The sequence below is a fragment of the Sciurus carolinensis genome, chromosome 3 (assembly GCF_902686445.1).
Source record: "Sciurus carolinensis chromosome 3, mSciCar1.2, whole genome shotgun sequence".
NCBI lineage: Eukaryota > Metazoa > Chordata > Mammalia > Rodentia > Sciuridae > Sciurus > Sciurus carolinensis.
In genome coordinates, this window is record NC_062215.1 from 107,432,485 (window position 1) to 107,446,495 (window position 14,011).

General features: G+C 36.9%; 1 protein-coding gene across 5 annotated transcripts in view; it reads left to right on the top strand.

The window, feature by feature from the left end:
• The window catches only part of Gpd2 (glycerol-3-phosphate dehydrogenase 2), a 132,701-nt gene that overhangs the window by 39,677 nt on the left and 79,013 nt on the right, over positions 1-14,011 (top strand). For all 5 annotated transcript variants that reach the window (XM_047545441.1, XM_047545440.1, XM_047545442.1 and 2 more), the window contains exon 3: positions 13,651-13,822. In XM_047545441.1, the coding sequence (XP_047401397.1) occupies positions 13,651-13,822 (172 nt within the window). The remainder of the gene's footprint in view (positions 1-13,650; positions 13,823-14,011) is intronic.

The following is a 14,011-nucleotide window of genomic DNA, read 5'->3' on the forward strand; positions in this document are numbered from 1 at the left end:
GGAACTCTGATTTCTTCATAAAGCAAGGATAAAGTTGCTTTGCTCCCAGGTTGTTTTCCCCACCAAACATTTAACCAGTCAGGGTATACAAGTTACTGATCACAGTGCCTGGCCCATAGCAGGTCTTTAGTATCAGTTACATTTCTTCCCTTCTCTCAGTATGGGATATTAGCATTTGAAATTGACTTAGTCATTCAGTATAATAAGAAAAATGTAGCACTAGATTTTTTACAATAGCTGGGCTTTTGATTGATATAATTTGCTTATATTAATGACTGTACAGAGAAACTGGTAGAGGTAGAGAAACTTGAGGTTTAAATGAGTATCAGATGAAGAGAAATCAAAATCATAAAGTAGAACATTTAGTACAAGATGTCAGTTAAGAAACAATTTAATAAAAGTTCCATGTGTCACTTTTCAGCCATATCTTTGAATGTAAATGATTTTTGAACACCCTTGCTATCTTTAAGAATTTAATCTCAGAAATACTCTTCTGGTTCCCAAGCTAAGGGATATCTGTTTACTTGAAATCAATATAAATCTTTCTGGGTATTGATATAGCTGATATTATCATGTGATACATTTGCTTTCTGTTTACCAGGTTGCTTTTAATTTTGTACGTCAATTCAGGCTACCAGACTTGTTTGTTTTCCCTGAGTAAATAATCTACCATCTCCAGAGGCATTTTTTTTTCATACATTTACAAGCAGATTTTTCTTTAAAAAATCATACTGTAAAACTGTTGTAAAAACAAATGTTCTTAAACAGTCTTTATTTTTGTTAATTTATAAAATTCTTTTGTGGAGCATAGCTGAAACTTTGTGCCCTTTGACCAACACCTCCCCATTGTCCTCCACGCCCCAACTCTGGCCACTGGTAACAACCATTGTCCTCTACTTCTTTGGGTTTAACTGTTTTAGAATCCACAGGTAGGTAAGATCATGTAGAATTTTTCTTTCTGTGTTTGGTTTATTATACTTAGCATAATATCCTTCAGGTCCATCCAGGTCTTTATAAATGACAGGATTTCCTTCTTTTCTAGGGTGTATTCCAACATATGTGTATGCCACATTTCTTTACTCATTCATGCACTGATGGACATTTAAGTCGTTTCCTTATCTTGGCTAGTGTGAACACAATGTGAATATGTTCTTCATGTAGTATCCAACTAGTTCCACAACCAGAATTGGGACTGTAGTGTTAGATACCACATGAAAAATATCTGCAAAGGTGGAGAGACAATTAGCAGTTGAGCAATAGACTTCTTGTTCTACCCACCTACTTAAGCGACCATCAGTATCAACATTAGGAAGGCAGAAATGTCCCTGCACCATCTTCTGGGTTTGCATTTGATGATGTCTTTCTGAAGTTTTGTTTGTATGGATTTATTTTTCTGCAAATGATGGCACCTCACCCATTAGGAGAAGATACAGAACTATTTATGAACTGTATCAAAGTAGATGAATTATAAATCTTGAGTTTCAGTGACAAGCATATCTCATAGTATTCGCTGGAGTAAGCTCACTGGTGACATAAGCAATCTCCAAAGCTCAGTGACTTTATGATAAAGAAGATTATTTCTGTCAGGTGTGGTGCATTTGTAATCCCAGTGACTCAGGGGACTGAGGCAGGAGGATTGAAAGTTTGATGCCAGATTTAGCAATTAAATGTGACCTCTTTCAAAATAAAATATAAAATAAAAGGAACTGGGGATGTCACTTATTGATAGACTGCCCCTGGGTTTCATCCCCAGTACGGGAAAAAAAAAAAAAAAAGTTTATTTCTTGCTCACCTTGCAGTTCAATGTATAGGTGAAGGACCTATTTCTTATGATAATTCAGGGATCTATGTCTCTTGATTCTTACCACTCTGCCATGCTATAGGGCTTTGCTGCCCCACTGGGTCATTTCCAGTGCAATGCAACCTAGTAGTAGTCCCTAGAAGAAGAGAAACAGTTTCGTTAACCATCCTGCCATTATATATGTGTCCTGAATTTAGTTTCTGATCTAGTTGACAAATGAGCTGTATTTCTTTTGATGAGAGTTTTATTGTTAGGGTTCATGCCAAAGACAGTATCATTCATTTGCTTCTACTATTTAGAACTCTGTGCATAGATTCCTGGAAGGACTGTTTTTCTCCTAGAAATACAACTAAATGTGTTGGGAATGTGCCTGATATCTAAAACTTGATGAGGATTCTGAATACTCTGTATTTTAGATAAGGCCAGTTGAAACTATTCTTAACCACTCTATATGGTTAACTGTTTCTTCAGAGGCATGTTTCATCAAAGCACTAAAATTATGCAGACAGAGCTGGAAATGTTCTCTGAAGAGCATCCTATCATCTTCCTTCTAATTTTAGTTTTTATTTAACACTTAGCCCCCAAAGTGGGGCCACGGCAATATCTTTGAGTTATAGCTCACATCAGGCCTTCGAGGAGTTTGTGATGCTATTTTGTTGCTGGCATACAAAATCAGTGAGGTTAACTGTACTTCTATAGGTCACAAAGTGAGTCAACGACTAAGCTATGATTAGCATTGACAGCTGGTGAGCTGCTAGGCTGTTGCTAACTGAGCAACATTGACATTCATTTTGATTTGACTTTGCATTTCATTTTCAACTATTTATTCACTTCAAGGCCTCTTTAAGAAACTTTTTAGGGATATTGTGGGACCAAGAAAACTTTCTATAAATGCTTAGGGGAGAGTCCTTTCATTTCCCTCTCTTCCCATATTCTGGCTTAATAGTTAAATTATGTGTATGCTAGGAAAACTTCATCTAGGTAGTTGTGTAAATTAAGAAGAAAATAGATGCTTTAAATAAAAGTTAGTGACACCAATTTTACTTTATTTTTTTGCAATTTGTGAGTTTGAGATCTAATTATATGATGACCAGTACAAACTAAATAAATTATGTCTGATGAAGTAATTCACAGAGAAATAGAGTGTGTGTCTCAGATTTTATTGCACACTATTTATAATATAAGGTTTAAGTGTAGCTGAGGGCCACCTGGATTATAACGCTCAGAACTAGTCCTATGATTCAGTGGGTCAATGTTTTACTCATATGAGAAGGTTGGGGGATGAGTGAGCACTTTTTCAGTACTAGATCTTTGTGTATGCTTTAGACAAAGTGCTGTTTTGTAGATCCCTGGTTGTCAACTCCACTGCTTTGTGTCTGGCTGTAGGCTAGCAGATGCCATAGAACTTCTGATTTCACTGACTGCATGGATAGTTCTATGTTGTTGCTGGTACCAGGGTGGTTGACTGACCTAGGGACCCAAGGAAGCTGTCTGTGGGGGCAAAGATGACCTCGCACAGCTAAGGACATGGGATTTGGAGTCAAATCAGGAACAGATTCTGATTCTCTTAATTACTCACCCAAAGGATAAATAAATTTGGTTTCCTCACTGTCAAAGTATCCTCCCTTCCATGGTATTTGTGACACCCAAGGAGCTAACCTGTTAGGCGTGTGCAGGCTAGCAGGCTGCTAGGCAAACAATGATCCTGTCTTCTTCCCCTTCTGTCCTCCCCAATCCCAGGCTTACTGTCTATATCCTCAACTTTTTAGGAAGTGGTTAGAATTAAAGAACAATGTCAAGTTTAGAAATTTCCAAACACTTATTTTGTGCTTTAAAAGTATTTATTTTATTTTATTTTATTTATTTATTTTTTTTTTGTGTGTTCTTTCTTTTTTTTTTTTTTTTTTAATTTATTTATTTTTTTTATGTTTACATAGGGTAATGATGTTTATTATATTTTTCCCCTCCCCCCCACCCCTCCCACCCCTCCCACCCCTCCCACCCCTCTTTTCCCTCTACACAGTCCTTCTTTCCTTCATTCTTACTGCTCTCCTTAGCCTAACTCTAAACCTAACCCTAAACCTAATGCTAGCCCCTCCCACCCCCCATTATATGTCCTCATCCGCTTATCAGCGAGATCATTTGTCCTTTAGTTTTTTGAGATTGGCTTATCTCACTTAGCATGATATTCTCCAATTTCGACCATTTGCCTACAAATGCCATAATTTTATCATTCTTCATTGCGGAGTAATATTCCATTGTATAAATATGCCACAGTTTCTTTATCCATTCATCAACTGAAGGGCATCTAGGTTGGTTCCACAATCTGGCTATGGTGAATTGAGCAGCAATGAACATTGATGTGGCTGTATCTCTGTAGTATGCTGATTTTAAGTCCTTTGAGTATAGGCCAAGGAGTGGGATAGCTGGGTCAAATGGTGTTTCCATTCCAAGCTTTCTGAGGAATCTCCACACTGCTTTCCAGAGTGGTTGCACTAATTTGCAACCCCACCAGCAATGTATGAGTGTTCCTTTTTCACCACATCCTCGCCAACACCTATTGTTGCTTGTATTCTTGATAATTGCCATTCTAATTGGGGTGAGATGAAATCTTAGGGTGGTTTTGATTTGCATTTCCCTTATTACTAGGGATGTTGAACATTTTTTCATATATCTGGTGATTACTTGTACATCTTCTTCTGTGAAGTGTCTGTTCATTTCCTTAGCCCATTTGTTGATTGGATTATTTGTATTCTTCGTGTAGAGTTTTTTGAGTTCTTTATAGATTCTGGAAATTAGCGCTCTATCTGAGGTATGGTTGGCAAAGATATTCTCCCACTCTGTAGGCTCTCTCTTCACATTTCTGATAGTTTCCTTTGCTGAGAGAAAGCTTTTAGTTTGAATCTATCCCAGTTGTTTATTCTTGCTTTTATTTCTTGTGCTATGGGAGTCCTGTTAAGGAAATCTGATCCTGAGCCAACAAGTTGAAGATTTGGACCTACTTTTCCTTCTATAAGATGCAGGGTCTCTGGTCTGATTCCGAGGTCCTTGATCCATTTTGAGTTGAGTTTTGTGTAGGGTGAGAGATAGGGGTTTAGTTTCATTCTATTGCAAATAGTTTTCCAGTTTTCCCAGCACCATTTGTTGAAGAGGCTATCTTTTCTCCATTGCATATTGTTGGAACCTTTGTCTAGTATGAGAAAATTGTATTTATTTGGGTTTGTGTCCATGTCCTCTATTCTGTACCATTGATCTACCTGTCTATTTTGGTACCAATACCATGCCGTTTTTGTTACTATTGCTTTGTAGTAGAGTTGAAGATCTGGTATTGCAATACCCCCTGCTTCACTCTTGCTACTGAGGATTGCTTTAGCTATTCTAGGTTTTTTATTCTTCCAGATGAATTTCATAATTGCTTGCTCTATTTCTGCGAGGTACATCATTGGGATTTTAATTGGAATTGCATTGAATCTGTATAGAACTTTAGGTAGTATAGCCATTTTGACGATATTAATTCTGCCTATCCAGGAACATGGGAGATCTTTCCATCTTCTAAGGTTTTCTTGAATTTCTTTCTTTAGTGTTCTGTAGTTCTCATTGTAGAGGTCTTTCACCTCTTTTGTGAGATTGATTCCCAAGTATTTTATTTTTTTCGATGCTATTGTGAATGGAGTAGTTTTCCTAATTTCTCTTTCTGAAGATTCATCACTTATGTATAAAAATGCATTGGATTTATGAGCATTGATCTTGTAACCTGCTACTTTACTGAATTCACTTATGAGTTCTAAAAGTTTTCTGGTGGAATTTCCAGGTTCCTCTAAATATATAATCATGTCATCAGCGAACAGGGATAGTTTGAGTTCTTCTTTTCCTATTCGTATCCCTTTAATTTCTTTGGTTTGTCTGATTGCTCTGGCTAGAGTCTCAAGGACGATGTTGAATAGAAGCGGTGAAAGAGGGCATCCCTGCCTTGTTCCAGTTTTTAGGGGGAACGCTTTCAGTTTTTCACCATTTAGAATGATATTAGCCATGGGCTTAGCGTAGATGGCCTTTATAATGTTTAGGAATGTTCCCATTACCCCAATTTTTTCTAGTGTTTTGAGCATGAAGGGATGCTGTATTTTATCAAATGCTTTTTCTGCATCTATTGAAATAATCATGTGATTCTTGAATTTAAGTCTGTTGATATGGTGAATGACATTTATTGATTTCCGAATGTTGAACCAACCTTGCATCCCTGGGATAAAACCCACTTGATCGTGGTGCACTATCTTTTTAATATATATTTGTATGCGATTTGCTAAAATTTTGTTGAGAATTTTTGCATCGATGTTCATTAAGGATATTGGTCTGAAATTTTCTTTCCTTGATGTGTCTCTGTCTGGTTTAGGTATCAGGGTGATATTGGCTTCATAGAACGAGTTTGGTAGGGTTCCCTCCTCTTCTATTTCATGGAATAGTTTGAGGAGTATTGGAATGAGCTCTTCTTTAAAGGTTTTATAGAACTCAGCTGAGAACCCATCTGGTCCTGGACTTTTCTTTGTTGGTAGGCTTTTGATGACCTCTTCTATTTCATTGCTTGAAATTGGTTTATTTAAGTTGTGTATGTCCTCCTCGTTCAGTTTAGGTAGTTCATATGTCTCTAGAAATTTGTTGATGTCTTCAAGGTTTTCTGTTTTGTTGGAGTATAGATTTTCGAAATAGCTTCTAATTATGTTTTGTATTTCACTCGTGTCTGTTGTGATGTTTCCTTGTTAAAACAAATACTACATGTCCCCAAACCTCAGATCATGTAGTCATTTATGAGTTGTTATTTGAAGTATACTCAGAGACAGAGCCAAGAATTTTTCCCATTTTTCTTCTATCAAATAGTTTGATAATTTAATTGTTTGGATATATTCAGATAACAGATAAAAGTACCTAAATGTGCCTTCTCAAATGAGTTACAGCTACTTATCAACTGGACAGCACCTTCAAGGTAAACTAGAGCTCTCTTCCCAGCCACCTAGAAAGACAGACTTGTCTTGTTTTTTCTGGTCTGGTTCTCAGTGGAGATGAGAGGCCACCCACTACTGACTATTTACAGAATAATCATGAGTCCCTCACTGAATATGTTTACAATGAAAAAATGTTGCTTACTGTCATGTAAGTACAAGAAAAACCATCAGTGTTTAGAATCACAGAGTGATTCAAAAGGTGAATGAAGGCCATTAAAGCATCTCAAAATTCACTGTATGGAGAGCTGGTTGATTTTCCTTCCAGGAATATGCAATCTGGTTATTCTTTTTCAGTGATAACAAAACAGGAAGCAATTTCTCTTAAATCTAACTGATTTCCACTGATTGAACCATATACAACAGGAGACAGTGAGAATGATAGCTGCAGTCTGAACTGATTTGCATGAAACCCTACTTTATACTCCAATTATTACTGTACATGATTACAGGACAACCTGGCTGTTAATTGCCTGTGGTCTTTAAATATGCACTTCTTTCAGAAATAGACACTAATTATTAGATCTTGTTTTCGGTCTCACCCGAAGTTGCAAATGTCTAGGAATTTTTTTTTTTTTTTAATTTGCAAGTCTAATGGTGCACAGACATAGTAAAACTGATTTCATTCTGAATCTTCTTCAGGGTGAATGTTCTCTGGGTTGCAGACTCTCAAAGATTAAGGATTTGGCTTGTGTTCTATTTAGATGTTCATGCAAACCTCTTAATGAGAATTGTATGTATTTTTGTTATCAAAATACTGGAGGAATTTTTTTCCTTTTTTTGATCCAGAACTGAGTATTGAACTTGGGGTACTCTAATACTGAGCTACATCCCCAACTCTTTTATTTTTTATTTTGTGGCAAGTTCTCACTAAGTTGCCAAGGCTGGATTTGAACTTGTGATCCTCCTGCCTCCGCCACCAGAGTAGCTGAGATTACAGGTGTGTGCCACTACACCAGGCTCAGAATACTGGAGGAATTTTATCTTTTTTAAATGTAGATGAAAATTAGTTTATAAGGTGAAAAATGTACATATTTCCTCCCCCAAAATAGCATTGATACTACATTAAATTTTAGATATTATCCCCATTCCACCAAGGTAAGATTAGTTTTGGAGCTGGCATTGAAATTATGCTTGGAAAAAACCAGTTTGTTTTACCTTGGACTTACTTTTTTTTTTTTTTTTTTTTTTTTTATCAATGGCTGAATTAAGTTATCGATCTGAATCTGGCTGTGCTAGAGTTGTTCCCATGTGTAGGCCAGGACTGACAGACTCATGTGCCTGCAGGGGACAGAACTACAAGGTAGGAGTGTGAAGCCAGAGAGTGAGCATCCTGGATAAACAAGAACCTACCTAGGGCCACAGTTACTACTTGATTTTAGCACATATTCTCAGGTAGAAAGAACAATTTAAAAATACTGGTTGACTGGTTATGTCACTCATTTTTTTGAGAGAGTAGAGTGCTGAAGGGAGAAAGCATGCTTGTATGACTTCTGGTTGTAACACATGCCGTTCCCACCTCCATTCTGGATTTGATCACCTAGCTGCTGATGCCTCTTAGTCTTGACTTGATTTAGCTATCATTTCCAGGAAGCCTTAGGTCTGGATAAGAGATGCCTCTTGTGCCTGTTTTAACCTCTCCTCAAACTTTAATTCTTTGTAATTAATATTATAATTGTGTCCTGATCTTTTTCTTTTGTCCCTTAGCCTGTAAAATCCTTGAGGGCTTCCAGATGATGGTGAGTGGAGGGTGTCCTCAGACATGAGGGTTTTGTTCTCTCAGGTGATTCAGACCAGGTGGCCATTCCAAGATTTCTTCCAGAACTTCTGGGTCAATTCTTCAGTGGATCTGATCTCCAGGATTCCTATTTAATCCTACTGCCTTAGAAGGAGACAGAGGAGAGGGCAGGTCTGGGCCACAAAGACCTCTTCTCTTAAAGCGTGCTGTTACTTAGCACTACTGTTTTAGTATTCCTGTTGCCTTTCTCTTCGTTTCCCCAAAATCAACATATTCTAGAGAAGGTAGAGTGCAGATGTGTTTTTGTGACTCAAAGCCATATGAAACCAAAATGAGTCTTTCTCCTGTCATAATTATAAGTAGGGCCTTAGGCTGTGTTTACTGCCTCTAAAATAAACGTGGTGCTTAGTTTCTCAGTTGCAACACTTTCCAGCTTTTATGAAAGAAATAAACAAAAATAAGATGTTATTTTAAAAGTAGTGTCAGAAATTAAATAAATTACCCTCAACAGTGTTGTATATTTAAAAAAAAAAATGAAGGGACTGTTCAGTAAAGCCTCTATAACAAAGCAACCCCCCCCAATTTAAAACGGTAAATAAAAAGGAAGCTTTCTGCATTTGGCAATGAGTATATCTCCTAATGTTTTAACTATTTAGTCCGTATTTTCAATTTTTTTCTCAAACTGTATGGAGACTCAGCATGATGTGGTAGTGTAAGCCTTATTAGTCTCTGGTGCCAGGCTGTGTAGGTTCAATTCCCAGCTCTACCATGAACTGGCTGTATAATTATGGGAGAGTTACCGTCTCTGCATCTAGTTACTTCTTCTATAAAATGGAGATTATAGTAGTACCAGACTCACAATGTTATTATGAGGATTACATGAGTGGAAAAAACAAAAACCTTATAAAAGTATCTGGCACTTAAGTGCTATGTACACATTTGCTTATTTGTTTTTAAAGGCAAGTTTATTGAGGTATAACTTAGGGTACAGTTTTAAAGTGCCCTTTCTATATGTACGGTTATATAACAGACACCACACTCAAGCTGTACATTGTACCTGTCATCCTAACTGTTCCCTCATGCCCTTTGTAGTCAGTCTTTCCCTAGATTCTGGCAACCACTGATCTGTTTTCTGACCCTATACTTGTGCTTTTACAGAATGAATTTATACAGAATCATCAGCAATGTAGTATGTAGATCTCTGAGTCTGACTCTTTTACTTAGCGTGGGGATTGGTAGATTTTTCGGTGAAGAGACAGATAGTACATGTTTTAGGCTTGCAGGCCATGTAGTCTGTGCTGTAACTACTCAACTCAGCTGTTGCAGTCATGGACAGAAGTAAATGTATTGATCAGGCAAGGTTGTGTTCCACAAATATTTGCTTACAAAAACAAGTGGCAACCAGATTTCAGCTGAAGACTATAATTTGCCAGGTCTTGATTTAGCACAATGTCTTCATGTTTTTGTGTGCATCAGTAGTTTTTTTTTTTTATTTCATTGCTGATTATTTTCCATTCCATCAATATACTATAGTTTAGTTGTTCACAAGGTGAAGGCTATTTGCTGTTTTTTTTTTCCACCCTCAGTTTTGGGTAATTATAACTGAAGTCATTGTAAATCTTTGCTGGCAGGTTTCTGTTTGGACACAGGTTTTCCTTTCTTTTGGGTAATTATCCAGGATGCTGATTGCTGGGTTGTATGGTAAGTGTATGCATACCTTTGAAGAGACTCCTAATTCATTTTCCAAAACGGCTGCACTACTTTGCATTTCCAAGGCAAGATGAGAAAGCTCCAATTGTGAAGCATTCTCAAGAGCACTTTGGTATTGTCTTCTGTTTTTAAAAATTTCAATCACTAGAAAAGTCTGTGAAGGGTCTGGGACACTAGATGAAAGATGTTACCTAAATTAAGTTGGAAACTCTTGAAGGGTTTTACATGTGGAAGTAACATTATTTGGATTTTTAAATGATTACTCAAGTTACAGTGTAGAGAACGATTTGGAAGGAGGCAGGGTGGGTGGGTGAAGACATCTGGGGGGGTATGACATTAGTATAGGGGAGAGGGAAGATGCCTTGACTTGAAAGGTGACAGTGAAGAGGAAGAAGTGACTATATGAGAGAATTTTTCAGAAGGTAGAATTGATAGGACTCAGTGATTGGTCAGATATGGGATTTAAGAAAGTGGAAACTCTCCTGAACGCTTCCAGAATTTCTGGCACATGCAGCCACATGAATAATGTCACCCTTACTGAGATGAGGGACATTGGCTGAGAAGTTTGGAAAGATAAAGTTATCAGACCAATTTTGAAATGCATGTGAAATATCCAAATGAAAGTGCCAATTAATCAGTTTGATATCTGAGTTCCAGAGTGGGGAAATGGAATTAGAAGTCATTGTGGTATAAGGGATATTTGATGATAAATGGGGTAGATGAGAGTCTCTAGAGAAAGCTCCTAATGATCTGAGAAGAGTGACTATAACACACCCAAAAGGAGTATGGGTGATTAATGTTGAGCAGTTGAGTGACATTCAAAGAAAACTGAGGGTGAGTGGTTCAGGCACATTAGAGAGAAACATGCAGCATGAGTGACCAGTTAGTTGTGTGCTATGGGTTGTAGGAGAGTAGTGAGCATTTGTCTTGGTGGCAATGATGATGATGATGTGAAATACAGATTAGAGTTGAGGCTTGAGTAAGGAGTAAGACAGTAGAAAAACAAGGGCTTACAGATCTTTCAAAAATCACTAGGATGACTGTTAGAAACTTATGAAAGGTGTCATTTTTAATGTCTAAGATAAGAGAGGTTGGAACATGCTGGGTGGAAGGGTGAGGCAGGGGTGAAGACATAAGGAACGGTGTAGCCAGTGGGCATGACTGATGCCCATCAGGTCTAGCCTGCCTGCTGAAGGAGAAACCCCAGTCCCTAAGTTTAATATTCATAGTTGGAGTAGAATAGGGATATGTTAGTGTTACCAGGTTCTAATGAACTGTATCATAATATGGTCTTTAAACTTATTTTTTGAGTATTTCTAGAGAAGTTACCAAGTAGAAAATGTCAGTAATTATTTTGATGTGTGAAAATGCTCTGGTTGTTTAGTCACTTGTCAGTCTCATGTCCAAGTTCTACCCATCTGTCATGGCGCAGTTGAAACCCTCAAATGAAAGGCTCTCCCTCCCTTGTCTGAATGGTCATAGCCCGGTGGTGGTTTTTTTTTTTTTTTTTTTTCCTCTTTTTACTCTATTTTGGCATTTATTCTTTCTACATACTTGTTATATATGTATATTCTGTGTATAGTTGGTTATGTGTATTTTTTAATTTTTCTACTTCTCATTAGATGAGAGAAAGGCAAAGATCATAGTTAAAAGAGCATCTAGCAGTTAAATTTATTTAGTTTGTTACCTTAATTCTATGTGAAGATAAATGTGAGGAAGTAGTTATTAGCAAATAATTAGAAAGAGTTATATGCCAAATAGAATTTTTGTGGTTTGGCACCTGAGTTAGTGGCTTGAAAATTTATGATACCTGATTATAACCTTTGTTTTTATGATACTTAGCAAGATCCAGTTTGAAAGTTCCTTGTTATATACTACTAAGAAGTAAAATTATTAAATAATAATAGTAACAACAATGGCTATTGAACAGTACTGTGTAATTTAACTGTGAGTTTTAATATCATTATTCCATTCAAACTGAAGAAACCCAGAGATGCAGAAATAGATACATTACAGAAGTTTTGCCCTCATTTTACAAATGAAACTGAGGCCCAAAGAGATTTGTCAAAAGTCTCATTGCTCATAAACAGGAATGCAAAGACCCAAACTGGGACCCTTTTAACCCTAATCCAGGTTGTTCTCAATGTAACCTGTGACTTCTAGATTATTTTCATAGTTCAATTGGTTGGATGATAATTAAATCCAGTTATAGGGCACAGTCAGGTTTATTTTACTTAACCAAATAAAAAATCACTTATCCAGAGTGGTCAGCATAACCTCTATGTTAAGGTTATTCTGAGCTAAGATCATCTCTTCAGTAAGCGTTGGTCTGGTAATCCAGAGCTTGATGTGTGGCTCCTACTGCAAAATGGGAAAACACCACTGGTGCAGGTTGTGCTGATGATATGGTTTGAAGAGAAGAAAGGAGAAATTATGTATCCATGTACTACTAGTAGATCAGCCTGGCCCACGCAGTTCAATATGGTGTTTGAACCTACAGTTCAATATGGTGTTTGAACCTAGCTTAGCAATTTGGAAAAAAAATCAGGTACTTATTTTTTTGGATTTTTGACTCGGACTTACGGCTTTGCCAACTATTTTTTAAAAATGTCAGTTATCATTTTTGATTTAGGATGATGGTAAGAGAACTAGGGATCGGGGAGGTCTTTCAGTACCATTGAAGAGGATTTACGTTGGGATTTTGGTATGTTATTTCAAAAATTGAAATATTATGTAATAAATATTTGAAAGTTAATTTTATATTAAAACATTTAACAGGAAAACCTCTAACTAAAATCTTTGAAAAATATCATTCCCATTGGACATAGCTGATTATTTAAACTGGACAGTAACTAAACAGATTCTTTTTAATTGTAGTAATTTAAACTTATAGACACTGGTCTCTAGAATATATTTTGTCATGAGAATTGAGGGATAAGGAACATGTACTTTAAAGAAATTATGGAAAGACATAAACTGCTTTTTTCCCTCCTTTCATGTAGTCTCAGCACATTTAAATGTTATCTGAATGAATTTTTGCTACTGGGTAAAATATTTCCCCTGTTACCCTATAAATTATCTTTAAAGTATTTTGGAATTGCTGTATAGTGGTGGAAAGAATAGAATTTGGCTGTATTTGAAATCAAAACAAGAAATTTAGATATTTAATCTCAAACCAGTTGTTCTATGACTAAATGGTTGAGATTTGTGAAAAGAAATACACCTAGCAGACCCCCCGCCCCAACCCCATCCCAAGGCAGTTAGTCCTGTAACTGTGTGAACTGTGGACTGTGGTCTCACTCCGGTGTTCTTCATCTCCAGTGCAGATTTCTGTTTCTATTATGCTGTAAGATTTATTAAACTGGCCTTCTAGATGATCAACTGAAAATGGTCTGCTTTTACATCAGGTGAACCTGGCCTATGTGGAAGCAGCAGAGTACTTTACAGAACCTGTTAACAGGGAACCTCCTTCCAGGGAAGCTCAACTACTAACTTTGAAGAACACATCTGAGTTTGATATCCTTGTTATTGGAGGAGGAGCAACAGGAAGTGGCTGTGCACTAGATGCCGTCACCAGAGGTAAGTCTGCTGTAATGGACGTAAGGTAAAGGCACAATCCTTGTCCCATGTAGAAACATGAATGACATATATTACACGCTAGTGAAGTCACATTTCTGTTGGTGTTTCTTAATTTTACTTCCTTGTGAAGTACCTTTGCAATTTTTAAAATATAGGCACTGCACAATTTTAAAATAAATGACTTGTTTT